The 25029-nt window shown below is 34.3% G+C and overlaps 2 protein-coding genes and 1 long non-coding RNA gene across 5 annotated transcripts; 2 read left to right on the top strand and 1 right to left on the bottom strand.

The window, feature by feature from the left end:
- Positions 1 to 424: 424 nt before the first annotated feature.
- On the bottom strand, positions 425 to 9553 carry LOC140962866 (protein SEMI-ROLLED LEAF 2-like). Of its 2 annotated transcripts, XM_073421919.1 has the most exons (20): positions 9344 to 9553; positions 8864 to 9002; positions 7472 to 7546; positions 7268 to 7383; positions 7070 to 7184; positions 6792 to 6920; positions 6562 to 6609; positions 6000 to 6199; positions 5712 to 5908; positions 4798 to 5081; positions 4565 to 4714; positions 4043 to 4438; positions 3587 to 3736; positions 3210 to 3288; positions 3009 to 3133; positions 2417 to 2608; positions 2172 to 2312; positions 1920 to 2063; positions 974 to 1171; positions 425 to 797 (listed from the first exon to the last, which is right to left on the bottom strand). In XM_073421919.1, exons 2-20 carry the CDS (start codon positions 8996 to 8998, stop codon positions 684 to 686), a joined length of 2988 nt encoding a protein of 995 aa, XP_073278020.1. In that variant the 5' UTR covers positions 8999 to 9002; positions 9344 to 9553; the 3' UTR covers positions 425 to 683. The 2 variants fall into 2 exon arrangements, with proteins under 2 accessions (XP_073278020.1, XP_073278021.1); XM_073421920.1 differs by lacking the exon at positions 9344 to 9553 and having other exon boundaries at positions 4043 to 4426; positions 8864 to 9034.
- Positions 9554 to 18905: 9352 nt separating this feature from the next.
- Positions 18906 to 20826, top strand: LOC140962746 (uncharacterized). 2 transcript variants are annotated; one of them, XR_012172608.1, is made up of 4 exons: positions 18906 to 19060; positions 19178 to 19403; positions 19495 to 19563; positions 20731 to 20826. It is a non-coding gene; the product is annotated as an uncharacterized lncRNA (long non-coding RNA). The 2 variants fall into 2 exon arrangements; XR_012172607.1 differs by lacking the exon at positions 20731 to 20826 and having other exon boundaries at positions 19495 to 19638.
- Positions 20827 to 22127: 1301 nt separating this feature from the next.
- LOC140962868 (pentatricopeptide repeat-containing protein At4g01990, mitochondrial-like) lies at positions 22128 to 24639 on the top strand. Its single transcript, XM_073421922.1, has 2 exons — positions 22128 to 22498; positions 23331 to 24639. The coding sequence occupies exons 1-2, from the start codon at positions 22229 to 22231 to the stop codon at positions 24498 to 24500; spliced, it is 1440 nt and encodes a 479-aa protein (XP_073278023.1). The 5' UTR covers positions 22128 to 22228; the 3' UTR covers positions 24501 to 24639.
- The last annotated feature ends 390 nt before the right edge of the window (positions 24640 to 25029 follow it).

Below are 25029 nucleotides of genomic sequence, written 5' to 3' on the forward strand. Positions count from 1 at the left end.
TCAACCATACCGATATTCACAGTAAAAAATAATACTCTTAACATAAAAATTAATAATTTTTCATAGATGATCCAAATAAGAGATCTGTCTCACAAAATACGACCCGTGAGACCGTCTCACACAAATTTTTGTCAATTTCAAATTCATGTTACTTTATTTCAAGTTGTTCAGATTTTATTGGTTTTTAAATAAATTAGCTAAAAGTTATTACTTGTTTATCTGTGAAAATATTGAATCAATTAACAATGAATAATTCATTTCAGTAAAATTCAATATATTCAATCCAGACTCAGAGTTGTGTCACATCTCAGCTTCAAACATATATCATTCTCTATTCACAAGACTTAAAAGAACTAAGAATTATACTGACGAAATCCTAGCCAGTATATTTCGTTCTCGATTCATAAGATTCGAACATGAGACGTACCAACGAAATCCTTGCCATTCGGACCACTGGGTTATATCTTTAGGAAATGTAACGAATATACTCCGAGGTTACAGACAAAAAGTATGAAGGAACACAGAAAATAGCACACCATCTCAAACAGTAATGGCAGAAGAAGTAACTGTTAGAAATACAGAAGTAGGTCTTTGCAGAAAAACTTGACAGTTGACACCATTGAAGTTTTCCCCACTCACTGGACTAATGAATGTCTAGCCACATGGACGTGTGTTCCACGTTCTTAACCACGAGCAGCTTTGAGGAAATTGTCGAATGGGCTGGCAGGAGGTAACTTGAGAGCCAACCATGGGTTCATCGGTTGTGCAGCACCTCGATCGTGTTCATAGCTCGATATCTGCACGAAAATGTGGATTGCTGATCAAAACATAACTGAGATTAATGCTTCTGAGAGGTAAATCTGGAAGCCGTCATGAATCACCAAATAGCAACAAAGAGCTCAAATCGAGTCCAATGATAATCGATGCAAATACGTGCAGCATTAAAAATTAGTGGCGATAATTACAAGGTCACCTTGTCAACTGCTGACAATCCATTTGCAGGAAAAAATGGAACATGGGCCTTAGCATACTGATCATCATGGAGCAACCAATTAGAAAGCTTCTTTCGTGTGTCAGTACCAAAGGCCTCACATTGATTGGTCATAGCGCTGTATGGAAGTGGCGAGGTGGAGACAGATGCTCCAGCTACTTGACCTGCAACCTTGAGTGCCTGAAACCAAAACGCTCGTGCAATAAGCACAAATAATTTTTTCATTGAGACGAAATACATTTGTTCCAATGAGGTGTCAGTTGTCTGAAAACAAGAAAATATTACAATAAATATTCTTTTGTGAAAAATCGCCACCAGACTAGTTAAAGCAGGTCTCGACCCGTATGCATAAATCTGAACAGATGGAGGGGATCAAGCCCTTACATCTTAAATGGTTCAAATCAAATAATATAAAGGAAAAAACTAATGAAACGGAGCCTGATCCAAAAACAGAAGATAAGACTAGTGGGTTTACCGACATTGATTCGAGAGCTCTAAGACTCCCTGAAACCACGAAAGCCCAATTCCCATGATTCAGTCTCCCAATTGAATCGAAATATTTGCTCAAGGTACCACCTATGAACCTAGGGTGGCATTCTTTTTTTTTTTTTTTTTTTTTTTTTTTTGGAGAAAAATGGCATTCTGCTAATACATGATTTTTGCAAAAAATTTAGCAAATAATTGTTTGAATATCGTCCGCATAACTAGTAAAATAGTTTGGAAAACTGGCAACGTGTCCAATGAGACAAACTAAAAAACAAGGTCTTGAAGATGATCTTAAATTTTTTTTACATCTTTCCAGAGTTAAATCAACAGAGGAGCTTCAGTTTGCGAGAAACAAGAAAACAAGTGATCATCCCCTTGTCCATTTGTGGGGTTTCTACGAGCAAGCATTCATCACATTCTCACAGAATTAATAGGTAATTACCGATTCAAGTAACTTTCCGATGCTGACAATACGAGACATCGATGGAGATGCAGATGGTGGTGCCTTGGGGACAAAACGAGATATATCAGCAACCGATGACATGCTAACAGCGTCATCATCGACCAATGAATTTGCAGAAAATTCCTGAGAGGAAAATACAAGTCAAAGCTCATGCTTAGTCATAGGAACATAGACTTGAAAAGCCATGGACCAAGCAGTTATTATCCACCAAAAACTTGGAAGATAGTTTACCCCGTCATAGGATGGTGATCCCTTGGAGTGTGCAGCTGTTTGGGTGTAATCTATGTCGAGTATTGAATTGTGGCCAAACATAAAAGCTTCTTCAGGTACAAATTCTTCAGATAGTTGTTTGGCTATATCCTCGGCCCCAAACTTATAGACACAAAACACTCAAGTGAGTCTCTACATTTTAAACACTTCAGACTGTCGCTGGGAATTTGCATAAGAAAGTTTACTCCACATGATTGAAAGAATACCTTTGTAATGCTGGATAAACTTTCAAATAACAGGCCATAAACAATTTTGTCGGACTCGTAGGCTTTGTCCCGCAGTTTAGTGAGAAAAGATAAAGCTTCCTCATTGTCTGAAGCAGAACCATAATCTTTTACTTCGACTTGCGGCTTCAGATAAATTTGACAGTCATCACTGATGCCAATAAATGGATCAACCTAAAATGTAGAAAATTAGAATAAGTTTCCAAGATAGACAAAATGGAGCAATAATGGGAAAAAAATTAGGTGAATCAATAACTATCAGTTATCTAAAAAGTATGTTTGAGTTAATGTAATGCAAAGCAATATCTGCTTGTAAGTTATTCGTAATTGGATCAACAGAGTGAAAGTATATAGCTACATGTATCCACTAATACCAGAGAAACTACTGACAGAATTGTACATCACCACATCAATCTAAATAAACATAATCTTCACTATGGTATGGCCAAGAGATAGATGGTAGCTTTGCAAATAAAATGGCTAACCTGTATATATTTCATTTAATATAAAAAAAGGAAAGATGATTAATTTGTGCATGGAGATTGGAGCAAAAGCATAAATCATTAATACTTACATCATTCTCAAGCAACATATTAAATAAATCGTGGGAGTCAGCAACGTGATACAACTTTGCAGCAAACATCAACATTGCAGTTGACAATACAAGAAGCAATCGCTGGTATGCAGGAGATAAAGAACCTATTGACAGAAATAATTTAATTATAAATTACTTCTTTTGAACTAAAAAAACTCAATATTTAAGCGAGCTCCGTACCATTATTGGAGTTGAAGGCCAACTTTCTGAGTGACATGGGAAGCTGAAAGAATCGGAGTACAATCGTATTATTGGAGTTCTGAAAAATGAAAATAGAGAGAGGCCATCAGATCAAACACATGAAGTAAAATTATAAAAATCTCCGAAAGAAATATCCAAGAAATAATTGTTAGATTAGAACAAAAACATAAAGATTTAGACAAAAAATAAATGTGCATCAAAGACAAGGAAAAGATATTAAGCAACTCTTAGAAGTTTTTATCTGACATTGTTGTCGCATATTTATTTTCTTTATTCATATGTAGCACTTTCATTATGTTCCTTAAATTTAAACGCTAAGCACCAGAAAATGGAAATGTAGTTAGTTGAATTTTAACCTTGAGATACGAAGAAACAAGTATTAAATAGAAGGAATGAGCAATGGCTTCAACATTTGCTGGTAGATTATTCAGAAGATTAAGCTGTATCCATAAAGCAGATAGCAATTGTGCTATTTGGTCCTCGTTGCATTGCAAAAAAGATTGTTCCTGCATTGATTCAAAAACTTGTCATGCAGCTGATGGTCAACACTCCCCAGAGCTAAATATTTGACACGTACAGGACAGAAAAAGTTTGTTACTTCATTTATTCGAGAAAACTATGATTATTTTAAAGTTAGGTAAAAAGATTGGCTTAAAAGAGAGTGGTAAAAATAAATGGCCATCGAATATTTTGGTCTCGATTTAAATAAACTTTCGATGTAAAAAATAAAACTTCAAATTTCATGTGCAAGTGAAGTGTAACATAATAATTTTCACAGATTATGATTTGACCAGAAAAAATTAAATTCTTACAGTCTCAGGCAAGCTAGCTGGTCTATTGGCCTGGTCGAAAAGACAGCTAAAAATATGAATATTGGAAGAATACTTGTGCGACCACGCATGCTTCCACTCCTCATCGATTTCATCCAAATTCTTAGAATCATCCTTTTCACTTCCTTGATTCACTTTAGTACCATAGTTTTCTCCACGGAGCCTCTTCAGAAGGCTAGTAATTGAGGCAAATGTCGATGCATTTTTGGACTGCCATCTCCTAGGATGACTAAAGTTACCATTTCTTGTGTGGGTAAAACTCGGAGTGAGAAGAATACAAAATATTTGATGCCCTCCAACACGTATTTCCACGTCCGAATGCGACATGACTTTCAAAAGTTGAACAAGAAGTGCCTCAGGAAATGCCTGAAAATAGGACTATGACGAATGACAAGTTTGGAGCATGAAAATAAATCAGTAAAATGGAGGTGTCATTTAATAACTATCTTGAAACTGTCAAATCTGTGAAACATCTTTGTGAGGTTATTAAATGAAGTTTCTAACCTTCTGTGAGTGAACAGTTATAGATGCCAAGGAAATCACATGAGCAAGGATTATCAGTGATGAAAGAGCTGCATGTGCAACAGCCTTTACTGGTGGAAGCTTCTCCAGTGTGATTGACATGATATCAAATAAAGGCCGCACATCAACGATCTAACAATTACCACCAATGATCAGGCGAATCAAAGAGACAGAAAAGTAAAAAATAATTCTTATTTTCTGCTAAATGTCATTACCCCTCTCACGATTTCCCACAAGCAATTTTCTATGGAAGTTTGAAGAGCAGTATTTAATTTCAGCTCTTGCTCTCCAACTGATTCAGTTGTTGCTTGACAGCTTTTGCGCAGGTGTCGGCAGAGGTCGCTAACAAACCCCGTATCAGAAATCAAAAACTCCGATCTTATTTGACGAGCCAAACAGGTAGCAGTTATGATAACGTGGCACTTAGTAGGGGGATCATGTGCTATGTTCTTGTGGTCTAAATGTCGAACCACACCAGCTAAAATAGATTGTTGATTCTCTAAAAAAAATATGAAACTGAACTTTGTGAATGATATTAAATCAGAATTCAGCAGCTTTGCTTTAAGCAGCCCACTATAAAATAGTCATTCAAACACAGACATGCATGTGCATGTTATTAATTTAGATGGTATATGTTGTTACTTATGCGAGGTAGTCTATTACTTTTTTCATGTTGTCTTCCCACAATTAAAAAAAATCATGACAGTATTGATCATGATCTTTTTCCTTAGTTACATTAAAAGTAGTCTAACATCATATCTTTTCAAGTCACCTCCCCACCAGAACTGGAAATTGATTACATTAATTTCCCAAGTTGCACTGAAAGCCAGAAGTAATGGTGACAGAAGTATATACTTTTTCAAGTTAAAGCCAAACAAAGACAAACAAAGTCGCCATGAGTTCGGTGAAAACTCAGAAATTTTGCACGATCGTTCTACAATTCCAAAACCATCAGAATAAATAAACATCACCAGAAGCTGTAAACTGAAACCAAAATTTTCAACAAGTTCCAGAGTCCAGACAATGATAAATATACAGGAGTTGCAAAACCTTCAACTATAAAACCATCAGACCAATCAAAAGAAAGGATCGTGAAAATGAGAAGAAAAGAGGGAAAAGACAAAATCACCTGGACTTTCCATGAAGTAAGACATATCGGAAAGAACATTGAGTGCCAAACCATTATTCGGACCCCAGTGCCTCCCATTGTCAAAATAAATTAACATTGGATCCAATACTAGTCGCATTGTCATACTCTCCTTCGCCAGATCAACCAACCTCTGAATACATATTTGCGCCCATATTTTTGGCATCTCAGCCTCTTCTCTAAAGTCAATGAAGATCCGAGAATAAAGAACATGTGAGCAGAGAACTAATACCAACCAATTTTGTCATTTATAAAAAGAGAGATCCAAACCTCGTTAGGAGAGAAGGATCTTTCTTCTCCGGTCGTGATCTTATGATCGTGTGACTAGGACTCAAGTCACCACCAACTCCAGGAGCAACTCTTCCCTCACATCTTGACACCTCATCCACCCAATAATGATGCGCATTCCTTCCCTCGTCATCTTCTTCATTTTGTTCCATCTCAAAGTTATCAAGAACAACAAGCACAATCTACAATAGATCCTCGTAATATGTAAAAAAATATTAAGATCTGAAACACTTTCACGCTAAGACGTATTAACATGTTCTATAAACAAACAGATGAATGAACATGTTTTTCCTAACTTAAGCAGAATAGGAAATGCCAAGAAAAAAAGAAATCATGACCAAAAAAATCATAAAAAAGCGGGAGAACCGAGAAAGGAGGGTATAAGTCCCATCATTATTAAGAAAAAACTTAGGACTTCATGGACAAAACAAAGGTCGGTTATAGGAAATGAAAACGATTAAAAATCATGTATCCCCGAACAAGTAATTACAACCAACTTTAAAGCAATAAATAAGGTGAGATCAACAGATATCAGAAAACTAACCTTGTCAAGATCAACAAATATCTGAGAGAACTCTGCCATAAACCAGACCTGCAGATAGAAGAAGCAAGGCAGACTGTTATGGTATGATTAGTCATGGTGAATCATAAAAACTTGTGAAACACAATATTAACCTAGCTAATTATTATCTGCAAAGAGCCAACAAAAGCTAAAAAAATTGAAATCTTAATGATAGATGTAAGTATCATGGTGAAACCTTGCTTTCAAATTACCATGGCAGAGAGGCACTGCAAGCTTGCTGCCCTTAACTTATGCTTTTGATACACATCATCACTCTTACAAGCCAACAAGCATACTTTTTCCACCAAATTTTCAATATTACGAGCGTAAGTTCCATCTACCTGTTGTGGTAATACATGAATAAGGCATGAAAAATAAATCTCCATAATACGATTGAGGCATAATGAATCAATGCCTTGTAAGATCTATGATAGCCAAAAATCACCTTTTAACCGAGTAAAAATATATATAATTAAAGTTCATAAATCACCTGACGGTATATAAAAGTAGACAGTGTTTGGCATCCAATTATTATGGCATCATCTTGTTTGGCTTCATCCAGCAGTTCATTTATAACATTCAACAAATTAACAGCGAAATATGCTCTGAAACATAAAGAAGTGAATCCATGAACAAGAGAAAATAAACCAATGTACAATGAAAAATAATAGCACGAGAGAATTATTACACTTGCTCGGTACACACTTGAAGTAATTTGTTGTAGGTTTCCGCAACGACACTGACAAATATAAGGTTACTATTTCGCAGTTCTTTGTAACACCTTTCTTCGAGATGTTTGGCAATCTAAAGAACAGGAACTGTCAAGAAAATAGGATTGTTCCTCCCAAGAAAAATGGGATCATCAGCCAAAACATGAAAGCTCATAATTCACCTTTGGAATTCGGAATGGATTTTTGACAGCATATTCACATAGCTTTCCAATTTTCCGGTCATTTGGACGACCAGCCTACACAAAGAAAAATGCAAAACTAAGTTGTGTCTATTTACTTTCTTGATATGAGCTTTTTTCATTTCAAAAAGAATCATTTTTTAAAAATGGTTTGGACTCACCAAACTTTTGCATCTTAAACACAATAATTCATTTTTCTGTACTTTTCCAAATCAGCAGCACTTGTGTTTATAACATCAACCTTCAAATCATATTGTCCACACAAAATTTCTACCCAATTCATACCAGAATTCTCGAAGATTTTGCAATAAAGAAAAGCCTACAAAGGTCACCTTGTTGCTGTCTATATTTTTTGAGTTAAAATCCCAGGGATTGGATGAGAGAGTCATGGTGGAATGCAGAAGGCTTCTAACTTTAAGGAATTTCACATTAAACCCAAAATTCTTAGGCAATTATTTTTACCTAGCCCATTTTCTGAAGTCAACAACAATGAACAACAAAAAAATTACATAGGCTTCATGATAAATTCAACCGTGCAATATCAATCCCAAGACCACATTTTTATGAATGTCCAGCTATGTTAGTTTTTCAAGGTTCTAATATAATGGGAAATCGAGGGAATGTGAAATAACTCAATGACACGGGACAATCAAGTAAACATTAAAGAGTTTTCCCTCTTTCCCCGCATAATTCTAGCCTAAACTGAAAAGCTGAAATTCTTAAACAAATTTTCAAATCTTTATGAATGCAGAGAGATTTCCGTAAGAGAACCAAGCATGAAGCAAGAAATGAAAAAGAAAGAAAATAAGAAAATGAATTATTGATGTAATATAGAGATATATAATCCCTAAGTCACTAAAACTTTCGCTGAAACATGCAACAGGGCAATAAGTTTCTGCAACGGTTATGCATTCTAATCTTCTAGTGTAGCCGATTTTGATTGTTTTAGATCTGTGTCATACAATCACGTGTTCAACTGATGGTTTGCATACCCTTTAACACTTGAATCTAAGGAATAGCACAATTTTTATTTTTGGAATTGTTTCGCTTCATTTTTATCCCAGAAAGACAAGTGTTCTAAATTATATGAATGAAATTTATTGAACTAACTAAAGATCTTTGGCACACTTTCTAATTAAGGTCATCACATTGTATTTGGCAAATGTGAGAACCGATAAAGTGAGACGAAACGTCCGAATCAAAAATACCAAGTAAACAGTACCAGGAAAACAAAAATATGCATTGCTACGTCATTGATTGTTCACGTATACTGACAGTGATATAAAATTATCCCAAAAACAGACTAATCTACAGATAAAGAAACCAAATATTAACACCAAATGTTGAAATCTGGATTTGTTTAACAATACTCACGGGTGATTTAGGAAATATCTCAGCAAGCAATTTCTTGTACCGCTTAACAGGCTGCCGAGACCTTGACCTTAGAGCAGGGCAGCACACACACATGCTCTCACAGGCCGGGAATAACTTGCGGGACATGACACCCATATTCCTGCAATTTTGAAAAGGTGCCAAGAATGAAGAGTACGGCCAAGAATGAAGAGTACGGATCTATTTCACATGCTTTGAACACCAGATACCCATCATACACCTCCTATTTTCACATATAGAGGAAGAACATGCAGATAAACCAAGTTTAACGCCACAATGTGACAAACACGGAGACTAGGAACTTAAATATTGAACACGGAACAACGCCTTTTGTTTGAAATGAAACAGAACACCAGAAAACAACCCAAAAAAAGGCGTAAAATTTGGACAAGCCCAGAAAGGAAATAACTAAAAATACACTACAGATTTCAAAATCAAAAAAGATTTAGACAAATCACATACCGGCGTCAGCAGAGAGAGACCCCCCCGCAAGATAATTTCTTTAAAGTTTCACAGGAATTTCAAGAAAACACTGGGTTTCATATCACAGGCACAGAACAAGTGTACTTGATGAAACTCGGAACTCGAAATTGAACCAAGAACGAGGGAAATGGGATAGGCAAAAGGTAAAATAATGTAAAAGGAGAGATCACGTGGTCGTCAGAGCTTCGCAGTGTGTGTAAAAGAGTCTCTTGCTTTTTTCTTGCTGTCAGAGAAACTTGGAAATCTCACCATTGTCCCAACGTTCCACCAATTCCTCACTTTTCAAAAATAATTAAATCATTCAAAAAATTAATTAATTAATTTTCATAGAACCAGATGATCAAACTAAATTAATTCGAAAAACGGTTCAATATTTTATAAAAGAAAAATATAATATCATAAATAATATATTTTAAATATTTTAAATAATAAAAAATATACAATTATCTAAGTTTAAAATATAAACATAAGATGTACATAAATATATAAAAATATATATTTATCAAAATTTAAAATCTAAATAACTATATACATATATTGAAAATTTCAATTATACTTATATATTTTTAAAAAACAAAACAATCAATTAAATAAATTGTATTATCATTAAAATAATATTTTAAACGAAATCCAAATTTAAAAAAAATTGTATATATTTAATAAAATATTATATTTAAGATTTAAAAAATTAATTTTTCAATAAAAAAATTAAAAATCAAAAAATTGGTTTTTCGATTCACAGCCAGTTATCGGTTTTTTCTATCGATTCACAGCCTGTTCAAGAAATAATATGACAATTAATTCCAAATTTTGGTAATGAAATAAATAATCTAATAAAATCATAATTAAATATTTTTGATATCTTGGCATATAATAGTTTTGATTTCATTCGATCTATCTCCCAATTCTCACATAATCCTGATAATTAACAAATTAGATATTTCACGTAGTCCAACTATAAAATCCAAGTCAATTTTGTGTTTCCACCATAGATTTCAAGATTGACATTGAAAATTCTTATAATTAGTCGAATTAACTACTTGAATATATAGCAATTTAAAAATTAAAACAAAATGATTTCGCATCATATCTATAAAATATTTCGCTAAACATTTTATTAAAATGTTGAATTGTAGAAATTAAATATGTCGTCTAGCCAATTTTTTTTATATATATACCCCACAAATTTCAATCTTTTTATATCTAAAAATAAGCAAAAATATTTTCAAAATATAAGCATATTGTTCTTGAAAATTAAACTAAAGTAGCCATGGCCAAGAATGTGCTAGTTTTGTTTCTTGCTAGTTGTTTGGTCGGAGTTGCGCTATCTTCTCGTCCTCAAAACGCCAAATTCAATGCCAACCAAGTGAGTCAACTTCCTATATATCTAAAATTACGATAAAATTATATTTTTTTCACCAGAAATTTATACGTTCAACTTAAACATCGGAATGATCATCATCTTTACATAATTGAAATACAGATGGGGAAAGATTGGTGTGTGGCACAAATAAGTGCTCCTGCTGATAAGCTGCAAGGATTCATAGACTATTCTTGTGGGGTTAACGATTGTCTTGCTATCCAACCGGGTGCACCATGTTTCGAACCCAACAACTTGGTTAGCCATGCGTCCTTTGCTCTGAACCAAGAGTATCGACGCACCGGCTTGTGCAACAACGAAGTTGGCACTATAACTACAATCGATCCATGTATCTCTTCTTCCCTATTTCTCTGTTTGAATACATTTCATTGATCATCTAAAACGAACTTGCTTTTTTGTGTGTTGTATATGTGCCGCAGCTCATGATGCTTGCCAATATCCATGAAATGCAGTTGGACCCTTGAAGTTGACACAACTGCTGCTATATTGTAATAATATAATTTTTCTATTAAATAAGTAGCTTTGTGTTATTATAAACATATGGATAATTTATATTTCTAATCCAAATATTCTCGCGTTTTTTTAATTTTTTATTTTTTCAGATACATATATACTGCATATTATAAATAATACAAGAGGAATTCGGGTTATTCTTCTTAATTAGAAACCGAACAAATGTTTAGAATTTCAAATGGAAAATGGACCAACCGATCCGACCAGGAAGCGACAATGGATCCGATCTGGATAAACAAAAAAAAACAGTTTGACTGTAAAAATCGGTCAAAACATGTGAATCGATGTATATATATTAAATTCAAGGTTTTAAAAATATATATATATATATATATATATGATTATTTGATATTTGAACTTTGTTATAAAAAATATAATTTTACTAAAATTAGACTGTATTAAAAAAAATTTGTTTAAAAAATATAATTATAAATGATATTTTGAATATATGTATATAGTTATTTAGTTTTAAAACTTTCTAAATATTTTTTTCTTCTATTTATGTGCATTTTTTTCTTTAAGATTTAAAATATATTTTCATTAAATTAAATTAATGTTTTATATAATATGACATTATTCTGATCCGACCATCTGGTTAAATCGGCTTGACTGATTTGACATGTTTTTAAGGTAGATCGGTTTGGTACCGGTTCAGTTATGAAAACATTTCGAAAAATATTATCAAAGAAAGATCAAAAGAAGAACAATTTGTTGATATAATAAGAAATCTAAGACATAATATGAAACAAATTTGAGACATTATTTGATGTTAAATTTCGAAACAAAAATAAATACGGATTATAAAGGGAATTTGAGATCATATTATTTTTGTCAAAAAAAAACAGTTTTTAAAATAGAAATGTAGAGGTGGAAAATTACTTTTTTGATTCTTTATGTTTGTCTTTTTACAATTTTTGTTATTTATGTTGTCAAATTTTAGTTTAAGTATGTTATCTTCATTTTTTTTAAATATAGTTTTAGTCATTTTATCGACTTGGGGCTGATGTGACATTGATGGAGTGCTGATGAGCCACTGACGTGTATTTGTCACTACTAATGAAAAATGATTAAAATTACAAAAAAAAAAAAATACGTGATTAAAACTGAAATTTTATAAGACACAAGACCAAAATAGCAAAATGATAAAATTACAAAACAAAAAATGCAGTTTTCCCTTAATTAAATCATACACATTTTACAAATTTGTCACTACGAGTGTGTTGGCAGAGCTTATAAGCTCTCAAATTTTGGTTGGTGAAACATTTTTAAAATAACCTATAAACTGTAAAATAAGTTGTTTGAAAACTTATAAGTTATTTAAAAAAATTTGTGTATCCACAACTTATTTTTTAAGATCTTATTTGAATGTTTTTTAAAGACCATATTATATTTATATTTTATAATATCTCAAACATATCTTATGGGGTCCTTAACTCTTAATCGTGATTGCAATACAATTTGATTAGAGTTAATTAATTACCGCAAAAAACGGGTAAAATTTTACTTTACAATGAGCCTAAAACGTTTCAACTATAATTTATACTCAAAATAATATATAACATAGTCTCGTCTAAACACAACATAAAATACGCCCACAAATAATCAACATCAAGTACATACAACAACTCATATCCTCTGGACATGCTCCGGTATATAAATACGTATATACATTGGGATAGACAATAAAACCTCAAACATCAACTGTGACTCCCTCCAGAAGCACCATCTCCGGTCTCCTGATAACATGGAGTACCTGCCATTGTCCACTCACAAAGACAACAACAGCCCCTCTTGAGGATGAGCAAAAGCTTGTATGGAACAACCATAATATATACAACATGTATCTACACAATGATATATGATATGCAATGCATGTATGTCGTGTAGATATCAGGTCAAATGACATCCACTGAGCATGTATCAGAACCAATCGAATCGTTTTCAAATCAATGCTCGAACTGGTACACTGGGCTCAATCAAGTATAAGGGATACTCGTATCATCAAATCTCAAATCTCAATCAATCAATCATCGGGGTCACAAATAACTGTGTTTTTACGGGACACATAATGCCAAACATAACAGTGTGTTCACAACCCCAGAATCAAATCCAATTATATCAAGGTATCCAAGGATCATAGCTCAACGTGCATGTCATGTATCGATGTATGAATAAAATGATGTGTGTTAACAAAATATTTATTTTATACATCGATATCTAATCATCAATGTCATGTATGCCACATCAACACAACAACTATGACATATAGACACATAATCTCAGTCAAATCAATCAAACATATATCATATGACACATATACATGTCGTATGTTATTTGGTCGCACCATACCTTAATTATTCGTTGTCAGTCGATGTAGCTTTAAGAATTCAATATCGAAACTTTATCTACATCAATAACATATTCATTTCGATCGATAATTTCATTCCAATCAATGAATTCATTTAAAATCAATAATTCAAGTTCAAAAAAAATCTTTTGAAATTTTGAAAATTTATATCAAATTGAAATCATAACATAATTCGATTACGACTTTGAACAGGAGTTTTTTGTCGGTTATTCTATCACATATACTTTTTGAAAATTTAAAAATATAAATAACTATATACATATATTGAAAATTTCAATTATACTTATATATTTTTTAAAAAACAAAACAATCGATTAAATAAATTATATTATCATTAAAATAATATTTTAAACGAAATCCAAATTTAAAAAATATTGTATATATGTAATAAAATATTATATTTAAGATTTATTAAATTAATTTTTCAAAAAAAAATTTAAAAATAAAAAAATTGGTTTTTCGATTCACAGCCAGTTATCGGTTTTTTTTTTATCGATTCGCAGCCTGTTCAAGAAATTATATGACAATTAATTCCAAATTTTGGTAATGAAATAAATAATCTAATAAAATCATAATTAAATATTTTTGATATCTTGGCATATAATAGTTTTGATTTCATTCCATCTGATGATACTCCTGTAAGAGCCCGGGTCATGGATGACTTGGGATATCAGATGGATTCCCAAATCAGGGTCAATCTGCGGGGTGGATTCTTCTGAAGCGGGGCAGGTGCAAGTCCGGGCTCTACTCCCCGGGCAACTAGACGCCTGGGCTCTTATATAAGCCCCCGGTAGGCATTCTAACCGGGCCACCTCGATATAAGTACCACACTCGAGTACACTAATAGGGTAGGGTGTGGGCGGCCGTCCTATCTCTGACACCGATCCAAGTGGTTGACAAAATCAGATGGACTGGATGTGACCAGTATGAGATTTGACATTTCAGAATATAGCCGCCCTACTATAATTAGTAGGTAGCACGCAGAACGAGGTCATCATGACATCTCATACTATAAATATCAGGTTCATTCTACATTAAACACAGGTGCACACACCTATTCATACCAGTAGCAATATTTTCTCTAAAGAGCTTCCTTTTTTACACCTGCTGACTTAAGCATCGGACTAGCCACGCCGGACACCCCTCCGACGGCCATTCACAAGTTCATTTCATTGTGTGCAGGTTACAGCTGAAGCCATATTACAGATATATATCTCCTTGCTCTTATTCCCTTCATTATCTTGATAGCAGATCCGGTGGAGCACTCGACCCCGCTCATCCATTTCACCAGGATCGCATCATTGGCACCGTCTGTGAGAATTTGAGCTCAAGACGTAGATATGGTTTCCATTCAAAAATAAGTCCGACCAGCTCGGCACTCAGATCTTATATGTGGATTTTATACGGGCTCAAAGCTCAGCGGCTATCCAGGATTGACGTGGAAGAGTATTTGCTATGCACTCAGCAGTATACAGCTATATTAGTCACCTAATTTAGCTCAACCAGAGAAGTTTCACTCTATCAAAAATGAATTCAGATTCAGTATTTCGAGGTTAGTTATTTGGTTTTTAATAAAACTAATACAGCAGGAAAAGCAAAATCTTGAAAGTCCGGGAGACATGAGGCCCCGGCACCATATTTTAAGTCCGAGAGATTTGAGGCCCCGACACATTATCTTAAGCCCGAGAGATTTGAGGCCCCGGCACCATATATTGAAAGACCGGGAGATTTAAGGTCCCGGCATATTATTTAAAGTCCGGGAGACACGAGGCCCCGACATATTGTCTTAAGCCCGGGAGGTATGAGGCCCTAGTACATTCTTCAAAGTCCGAGAGATATAAGGCCCCGGCACATTATTTAAAGTCAGGAGGTATCAGGCCCCGGCATATTGTCTAAGATCCAGGACACTACACCCTGGCTCGGGGCTCCGCACCTCGACCATTCCCAACTCCCGGGACATGTTCCCCGGCCCAAGGCTTCGTAACTCGGTTCTAAAAAGCCCAGGGCACTACACCCTGGCTCGGGGCACCACACCTCGACCATTAACAAGTCCCGGGCCATGATCCCCGGCCCAAGGCTCCGCACCTTGGTTCTTTATAAGCCCAGGGCGCTACACCCTGGCTCGGGGCACAACACCTCGACCATTCCCAAGTCTCGGGACATGTTCCCCGGCCCACGGCTTCGTACCTTGGTTCTAAAAAGCCCAGGGCACTATACCCTGGCTCGGGGCACCACACCTCGACCATTCCCAAGTCTCGGGACATGTTCCCAGGCCCAAGGCTTCGTACCTTGGTTCTAAAAAGCCCAGGGCACTATACCCTGGCTCGGGGCACCACACCTCGACCATTCCCAAGTCCCGGGACATGTTCTCCGGCCCAAGTCTCCGCACCTTAGTTATTTATAAGTCCAGGGATCCGTACCCTGGCTCGGGGCTCCATACCTCGACCATTTCGCGCTCGGGAGACACGAGGCCCCGACATCTTATCTCAAGTCCATGAGACACGAGACTCCGGCTCCTCATCCCATCTCTGGGAGATATGAAGCCCCCGATGCTTTTATAAAACCAGATTGATCATCTCTTTGGGAATCCAAGCATGACTAATCGGGACAGCGAGTATGACTCTAGCCCGACTATTTAAGGGTTGTGTGATGATACCCCTGTAAGAGCCCGGGTCATGGATGACCTGGGATATCAGATGGATTCCCAAATCAGGGTGAATCTGCGGGGTGGATTCTTCTGAAGCGGGGCAGGTGCAAGTCCGGGCTCTACTCCCCGGGCAACTAGACGCCTGGGCTCTTATATAAGCCCCCGGTAGGCATTCTAACCGGGCCACCTCGATATAAGTACCACACTCGAGTACACTAATAGGGTAGGGTGTGGGCGGCCGTCCTATCTCTGACACCGATCCAAGTGGTTGACAAAATCAGATGGACTGGATGTGACCAGTATGAGATTTGACATTTCAGAATATAGCCGCCCTACTATAATTAGTAGGTAGCACGCAGAACGAGGTCATCATCACATCTCATACTATAAATATCAGGTTCATTCTACATTAAACACAGGTGCACACACCTATTCATACCAGTAGCAATATTTTCTCTAAAGAGCTTCCTTTTTTACACCTGCTGACTTAAGCATCGGACTAGCCACGCCGGACACCCCTCCGACGGCCATTCACAAGTTCATTTCATTGTGTGCAGGTTACAGCTGAAGCCATATTACAGATATATATCTCCTTGCTCTTATTCCCTTCATTATCTTGATAGCAGATCCGGTGGAGCACTCGATCCGGCTCATCCATTTCACCAGGATCGCATCACCATCTATCTCCCAATTCTCACATAATCCTGATAATTAACAAATTAGATATTTCACGTAGTCCAACTATAAAAATCCAAGTCAATTTCGTGTGTCCACCATAGATTTCAAGATTGACATTGAAAATTCTTATAATTAGTCGAATTAACTACTTGAATATATAGCAATTTCAAAATTAAAACAAAATGATTTCGCATCATATCTATAAAATATTTTGCTAAACATTTTATTAAAATGTTGAATTGTAGAAATTAAATATGTCGTCTAGCCAATTTTTTTTATATATATATACTCCACAAATTTCAATCTTTTTATATCTAAAAATAAGCAAAAATATTTTCAAAATATAAGCTTATCGTTCTTGAAAACTAAACTAAAGTAACCATGGCCAAGAATGTGCTAGTTTTGTTTCTTGCTAGTTGTTTGGTCGGAGTTGCGATATCTTCTCGTCCTCAAAACGCCAAATTCAATGCCAATCAAGTGAGTCAACTTCCTATATATCTAAAATTACGATAAAATTATATTTTTTTCACCAGAAATTTATATATTCAACTTAAACATCGGAATGATCATCATCTTTACACAATTGAAATACAGATGGGGAAAGATTGGTATGTGGCACAAATAAGTGCTCATGCTGATAAGCTGCAAGGATTCATAGACTATTCTTGTGGGGTTAACGATTGTCTTGCTATCCAACCGGGTGCACCATGTTTCGAACCCAACAACTTGGTTAGCCATGCGTCCTTTGCTCTGAACCAAGAGTATCGACGCACCGGCTTGTGCAACAACGAATTTGGCACTATAACTACAATCGATCCATGTATCTCTTCTTCTCTTTTTCTCTGTTTGAATACATTTCATTGATCATCTAAAACGAACTTGCTTTTTTGTGTGTTGTATATGTGCCGCAGCTCATGATGCTTGCCAATATCCATGAAGTGCAGTTGGACCCTTGAAGTTGACATAACATTTTGTTCACAACCCCAGAATCAAATCCAATTATATCAAGGTATCCAAGGATCATAGCTCAATGTGCATGTCATGTATCGCTGTATGAATAAAATGATGTGTGTTAACGAAATATTTATTTTATACAACGATATCTAATAATCAATGTCATGTATGCCATATCAACACAACAATTATGACATATAGACACATAATCTCAGTCAAATCAATCAAACATATATCATATGACACATATACATGTTGTATGTTATTTGATCGCACCATACCTTAATTATTCGTTGCCAGTCGATGTAGCTTTAAGAATTCAATATCGAAACTCTATCTACATCAATAACATATTCATTTCGATCGATAATTTCATTCCAATCAATGAATTCATTTAAAATCAATAATTCAAGTTCAAAAAAAATCTTTTGAAACTTTGAAAATTCATATCAAATTGAAATCATAACATAATTCGATTACGACTTTGAACAAGAGTTTTTTGTCGGTTATTTTATCACATATACTTTTTGAAAATTTAAAAATATAAATAACTATATACATATATTGAAAATTTCAATTATACTTATATATTTTTTAAAAAAACAAAACAATCAATTAAATAAATTATATTATCATTAAAATAATATTTTAAACGAAATCCAAATTTAAAAAATATTGTATATATTTAATAAAATATTATATTTAAGATTTATTAAATTAATTTTTCAAAAAAAAATTTAAAAATAAAAAAATTGGTTTTTCGATTCACAGCCAGTTATCGGTTTTTTTTTTATCGATTCGCAGCCTGTTCAAGAAATTATATGACAATNAATATATAGCAATTTCAAAATTAAAACAAAATGATTTCGCATCATATCTATAAAATATTTTGCTAAACATTTTATTAAAATGTTGAATTGTAGAAATTAAATATGTCGTCTAGCCAATTTTTTTTATATATATATACTCCACAAATTTCAATCTTTTTATATCTAAAAATAAGAAAAAATATTCTCAAAATATAAGCTTATTGTTCTTGAAAATTAAACTAAAGTAGCCATGGCCAAGAATGTGCTAGTTTTGTTTCTTGCTAGTTGTTTGGTTGGAGTTGCGCTATCTTCTCGTCCTCAAAACGCTAAATTAAATGCCAACCAAGTGAGTCAACTTCATATATCTCTAAAATTACGATAAAATTATATTTTTTTTTCACCAGAAATTTATACATTCTAACTTAAAAATCGAAATGATCGCCCTTACACAATTCAAATGCAGTTGACGAAAGATTGGTGTGTGGCACAAATATGTGCTCCTGTTGATAAGCTGCAAGGATTCATAGACTATTCTTGTGGGATTAACGATTGTCTTGCTATCCAACCGAGTGCACCATGTTTCGAACCCAACAACTTGGTTAGCCATGCGTCCTTTGCTCTGAACCAAGAGTATCGACGCACCGGCTTGTGCAACAACGAAGTTGGCACTATAACTACAATCGATCCATGTATCTCTTCTTCCCCATTTCTCTGTTTGAATTTATTTCATTGATCATCTAAAACGAACTTGCTTTTTTGTGTGTTGTATATGTGCCGCAGCTCATGATGCTTGCCAATATCCATGAAGTGCAGAAAGACCCTTCAAGTTGACACAACTGCTGCTATATTGTAATAAATAATAATATACTGTTTTCTATTAAATAAGTAGCTTTGTGTTATTATAAACATATGGATAATTTATATTTCTAATCCAAATATTCTTGAGTTTATTTTTTTTAAATCGGATTGACTGATTAGACATGTTTTTAAGGTAGATCAGTTTGGTAACCGGTTCAGTTACGAAAACATTTCGAAAAATATTATCAAAGAAAGATCAAAAGAAGAACAATTTGTTGATATAATAAGAAATCTAAGACATAATATGAAACAAATTTGAGACATTATTTGATGTTAAATTTCGAAACAAAAATAAATATGGATTATAAATGGAATTTCATATCATATTATTTTTGTCAAAAAACAGTTTTTAAAATAGAAATGTAGAGGTTGAAATTTACTTTTTTGATTCTTTATGTTTTTTTTCTTTACGATTTTGGTTATCTATATTGTCAAATTTTCGTTTAAGTCTGCTATCTTCATTTTTTTAATATAGTTTTAATAATTTTATTGATGGAGTGCTGATGTGACATTGATAGAGTGCCGATGAGCCACTGACGTGTATAGTCACTACTGATGAAAAATGATTAAAAATGCAAAAAATAAGAAAATATATTGTTAAAACTGAAATTTTATAAGACACAAGACCAAAATAGCACAATGATAACAAAAAAAAATGCAGTTTCCCTTAATTAAATAATACGCATTTTACAAATTTGTCACTACGAGTGTGTTGACAGAGCTTATAAGCTCTCAAATTTTGGTTGGTGAAACATTTTAAAAATAACCTATAAACTGTAAAATAAGTTGTTTGAAAACTTATAAGTTATTTAAAAAAATTTGTGTACCCACAACTTATTTTTTAAGATCTTATTTGAATGTTTTTTAAGACCAACTTATCTTCATATATTTTATAATATCTAAAACATGCTCTCGAGTAAATGGATTGTCATATAGATATTTGATAATTTATTGTAAACTCCACGCTCAAGTTGTTTATTCTTGGAGGTAAAAGGTATGTTAAATATCTAACGTCGACTGAATTAAGTTCTTGATAGTTATATATATGGACTTGAATAATCATAATCCTTAAACAAGCATTTGAGATTGAGTTAGATACAAATCTCAATTTTATTAGGTATCGATCACTAATGACTTGTCTTGTGTGTTTATGTGCAGCTAATGGTAGTTGCCATTATCCATAAGTCCTATGTATGGATTGCTTCAAGCAGGCGCAACGATGGCTTTTATTAAATAAATTAATATATGGTATCCTAAAATATGTCTTTAAAAAAAAAAAAAAGCTTTGTGTGATTGTAAACGCGAGTATATTATATTTCCAATCAAATTGTCTTCAATTTATATTTTAGTTTTAGTTTTTTACGTAGTTCATAATTGATGGAAAAATATTTATGGAAGTTTGAAATTCAAAATTTGTAAAAAATAATTTAGACCACCCATCCATTTTATATAGCAGGATAGACCGGCTTGGTGAGCTTTACCAAGTTTGTATCTATTTGGTTCTTGATCCATCGTTTTGGTGGATGGATAAATTTTCAATCCAATCCATCCGTTTAATGTAGCGGGACGAATCTAACACATTTTGACATCTCTGTCTACAATATATACTATGTTGTCTTTCAACCATGCTTACATTTATATATATTAATGAAGTGACGTTCACCTATTGAATGTAATGAAATATATGAAAATTATATATATCAAAAGATGTTATAAAATAAAGTTTTATTTTTTAAACATTAAAATATGGTTTGTGACACTAATCTATAATATATTATTAAGTTTGATACTCATACAGTAACTAACTTTCAGTATCATGGTCTGTTGTAATAATTATATATATTCATAAAGTGTTAAAACTTTAATGTAAGTCACATATCGCTTAGTGGATAGAACTTGCTTTCTTAAACATCAAGTTGTTGGTTCTCAAGTCATACTTTGAGCTTTTTTCTCTCTTTCTTTTTTTTATTTAATTTTTTAATTCATATATCAAAATTACAGTGTAGTTCCTCGATATTTCTAATAATTATATTTTGATCTTTATTTAAATATAAACCAAATGAATTATAAATTTTTTTATACAAACAAACAACACGTGCGTTGATGCATTAATATCTTAAAAGAGTCGTGGTTGCTAATCTCGGCCTCAATATAAAACTATGACAAAAACTTGTGTGAGACGGTCTCACGGGTCGTATTTGTGATACGGATCTTTTATTTGGGTCATCCATGAAAAAGTATTACTTTTTATGCTACGATTATTATTTTTTATTGTGAATATGGGTAGGGTTGACCCGTCTCACATATTAAGATCCGTGAGACGGTCTCACATGAGACCCACTCTAAAACTATGGGGGCCAACAAAACCGGTCTTCAAAAAAATTGAAGGAGTTGAGATTATTATTATTATTATTACTATTTAAAAATTTAATAATTAAATGACATTTTTTTTATTATCATAAAATTTAAATCAAACCTGGATATGTTAATTTTTTAGAAAAAGTGTGGGTTTAACAATATCGGCTCTTTGATTTATACAAGGCACCGGCCGCGGTTTATTTAAAGAGAGGGCGGGGTGATCAATCTCGGGCCGGTCAAAAAGTCAAAACCCTTCGCCTCGCCCGCTGGAAAGTGTTAGCATCTGTTCGTCCGGAAAATGGCGACTCGTAGAATAAGCGGTTTGATCCTCCAGAAATCGTTGTTATCTGCGCGTTGGTTGTGTACAGTAAAGGAAACTACGAAGACTGTAAAGGAGAAGAAAAACCTTCTGTTCAACAGAGTTTCGAGGCTCACTCCATTCTCCAAAACCAGCGCGAATGACGTTCTTGACAAATGGGTGGAGGAAGGAAATCCCGTCAAGCGGTTCGATTTGGTAAACCTCATCGGTTATTGCCGGAATCGTAAAAAGTTTCACCTCGCTCTTCAGGTAATTTTTCTCGTTTCCAGTCGACGAGAATGCAATGTTTTGTGTTGATCTTATTAGAAAAATCGATGGCATTTGCATATGTACGGGGCTGATATATGGGCTTATCAGTAAGGGTTGATGTCGAATTCCTCAAGTTTTCCAACTTCATGTATGTGTGAGTGTCGACAAGTTCTTGTATCAGTTTGTGAGTGTGAATTAAGACATACGTCGTGATTTTTCTTGAAGAAAAAAGACGCGGATAGAAAATAGCCTATTTATTTCGCTTTTTGTTTCACTTCTGTGAAAAAATTTATGAACCAAGTGTTTGTAGCTGATTTCATTAAAGTATGGGTAATGTTGTTACCTCAGAAGATTATGCTTGCTCCTACTGGTTGGGCTCGTGTCGTTCCAAACTCACTATAGCTCCTAAAAACTTTGCTTTCGTTGTGGGCTGAGATTCTAGTATTTTAGGCTCATTAAACCTAACAGGCCACACTAACTGAGCTTTTAATAAATTTGAGCGTGTACCCCCTTCCTTCTGGACTCTGGAGAACTCAATTTTTGCTGACTCGGTGGGAGTTGAGTTTATTTGCTTCTATTCAATCTCTAGTTCTTCTAAAGTCAGTCTCACTGATGGATCAACGAGCTGACCTGGTTCACAACTTAGTCGGTTAGCCCTGTTACTACTCACCATAGCTTATCCGTATGCAGATATGCAGCAGGTTCTTTGTTCCTAATGTTTGTGCCTTTTGAAGTGAATTTTATTGCCTTAGTGGGGTCAATTTCACTATTTTACTTGTAATTTCTAGATGTGCTCTGACTTGCATTTTCTTCTTTATTATGCTCATGTCAGTTGTCTGATTGGATGGAAAAAATGAATTTCGAAAGAAACAATGCTGATCAAGCTGTGCGTATCGACCTCCTCTACAAGACAAAAGATTTAGCTTCTGCAGAAAAATACTTCGATAGCCTCCAAGACTCGGAAAAAACTGAGAAAACCCTTGGAGCGATTCTTAGTAGTTTTTGCAATGAGAAAGCAATTGACAAGGCTTCCGAGACCTTTAAGAAGATGAAGGAGTCAAATTATGCGACCACTCTAAATTACAATAATATGCTTGCACTCTACCATAACATGGACCAGTCAGAGAAAGTCATCTCATTAGTAGAAGAAATGGAAGAGAAACATATTGCTGTTGATGTTTATACTTATAATTTATTGATTAACAGTTATGCTGCTATGAAAAATTTTGACGCAGTTGAAGAAGTAGTAGAGAAAATGAAAAGTAATAATGTGGAATTAAGTTTGTTTACATGTGGAAACCTAGCTACCATATATGTCAATCGTGGGTTGTTCGAAAAGGCCAACCATTTTCTTGAAATGATGGAGAAAATGGATAATCAGGTGAACGAGTTTGGAGTTGGAGCTTCACGAACACGTATGAAGTTGTATTCTGAGATGAATAATTTATCAGGAGTTAAACGGGCATGGGAGTCTTTGAAGGCAACTTATGGGGGGCGCCCAAGTAATACTAGCTACCTTTCCATGCTTGTAGCTCTTTCCAAACTCGGGGATCAAGAAAGCCTAGAGAATCTTTTTAGGGAGTGGGAAATGGGTTGTTCCCATTATGATTTCAGGTTACCAAATGTGTTGCTAAAGTTTTACCTTAGACGGGACGTGATTGAAGAGGCCACAACGCTCTACGAAAAATTGCTTAGCAAAGGGATGGAACGTTATTCAAGCACATTGATCTTGTTTGCTACTCTATGCATAAAAAAGTGTCAGATAGATTTGGCTCTGAAGTATTTGGAGACAGGTGTGGATAAAGCGAAGCAGAAGGAGAAGGAATTTCTTATATCAGAGGAAACAATTAAACTTTTTCTGGATTATTTTGAGGAGAATTGTGATGAAGACAGAGCTGAGAAGTTCATCGACTGTATGAGGAAGATCGATCGCCTCGAATCTTCTGTAAGCGATTCCTTGCTTTCGAAGATCAGAGCGTCCATTAGGTCCATAGATATCTAAGAGTTTTTGGAGTTTATTTGACACATGCACTTATGTACTACTTGAACCAGGACCTGGAAAACCACTTGCTCTACTTGTAAGCAACTTGCTCTTTCGTTATTCGAAATACTAGAAAGCTTCAAATTATTTAGAATTAACTGTATTGTTTTCTTTAATGGTTCCGAAGAAGTCTATTACATAAATGTCGGTGGTAGTAATCATGAAAATCTATTGGAGTAAAGAAATTTAAATTGAAAAAAAGGAAAATTTCCACACATGGTTGACACAATATTGAAATAAGAACAAAAATTACTTTCCAACATGTTAAAATAGATGACAAAAACTATCAGCTCCAAAATGACATTCACCCAACAAAACAAAGAAAACAAAAACATACTGAAATATAAATATAAAGCTAAAAGTTACATTTTCCCTCATACCTACAAAACCCTAAACCCTTCGGCACATTTGTTCGTTCCAGATTTCATTTGATTTTGAGGAAGTTCCTTATCGTTCCCCATGTAATTATATATATAAAAAAAATTCGTAT

This window comes from Primulina huaijiensis, chromosome 17 (assembly GCF_012295235.1).
Source record: "Primulina huaijiensis isolate GDHJ02 chromosome 17, ASM1229523v2, whole genome shotgun sequence".
Classification (NCBI taxonomy): Eukaryota; Viridiplantae; Streptophyta; class Magnoliopsida; order Lamiales; family Gesneriaceae; genus Primulina; species Primulina huaijiensis.

What these genes read in the sequence shown, in the direction of transcription:
- LOC140962866 (XM_073421919.1), bottom strand. Translation starts at nt 8,998, where the DNA reads ATGGGTGTCATGTCCCGCAAGTTATTCCCGGCCTGTGAGAGCATGTGT. An exon ending in TGTGGGAAATCGTGAGAGGG is followed by an intron (nt 4,715 to 4,797) that starts GTAATGACATTT and finishes GGTAATTGTTAG; the next exon opens with ATCGTTGATGTGCGGCCTTT. An exon ending in ATATGTTGCTTGAGAATGAT is followed by an intron (nt 2,609 to 3,008) that starts GTAAGTATTAAT and finishes TCTACATTTTAG; the next exon opens with GTTGATCCATTTATTGGCAT.
- LOC140962868 (XM_073421922.1), top strand. Translation starts at nt 22,229, where the DNA reads ATGGCGACTCGTAGAATAAGCGGTTTGATCCTCCAGAAATCGTTGTTA. An exon ending in AGTTTCACCTCGCTCTTCAG is followed by an intron (nt 22,499 to 23,330) that starts GTAATTTTTCTC and finishes TGCTCATGTCAG; the next exon opens with TTGTCTGATTGGATGGAAAA.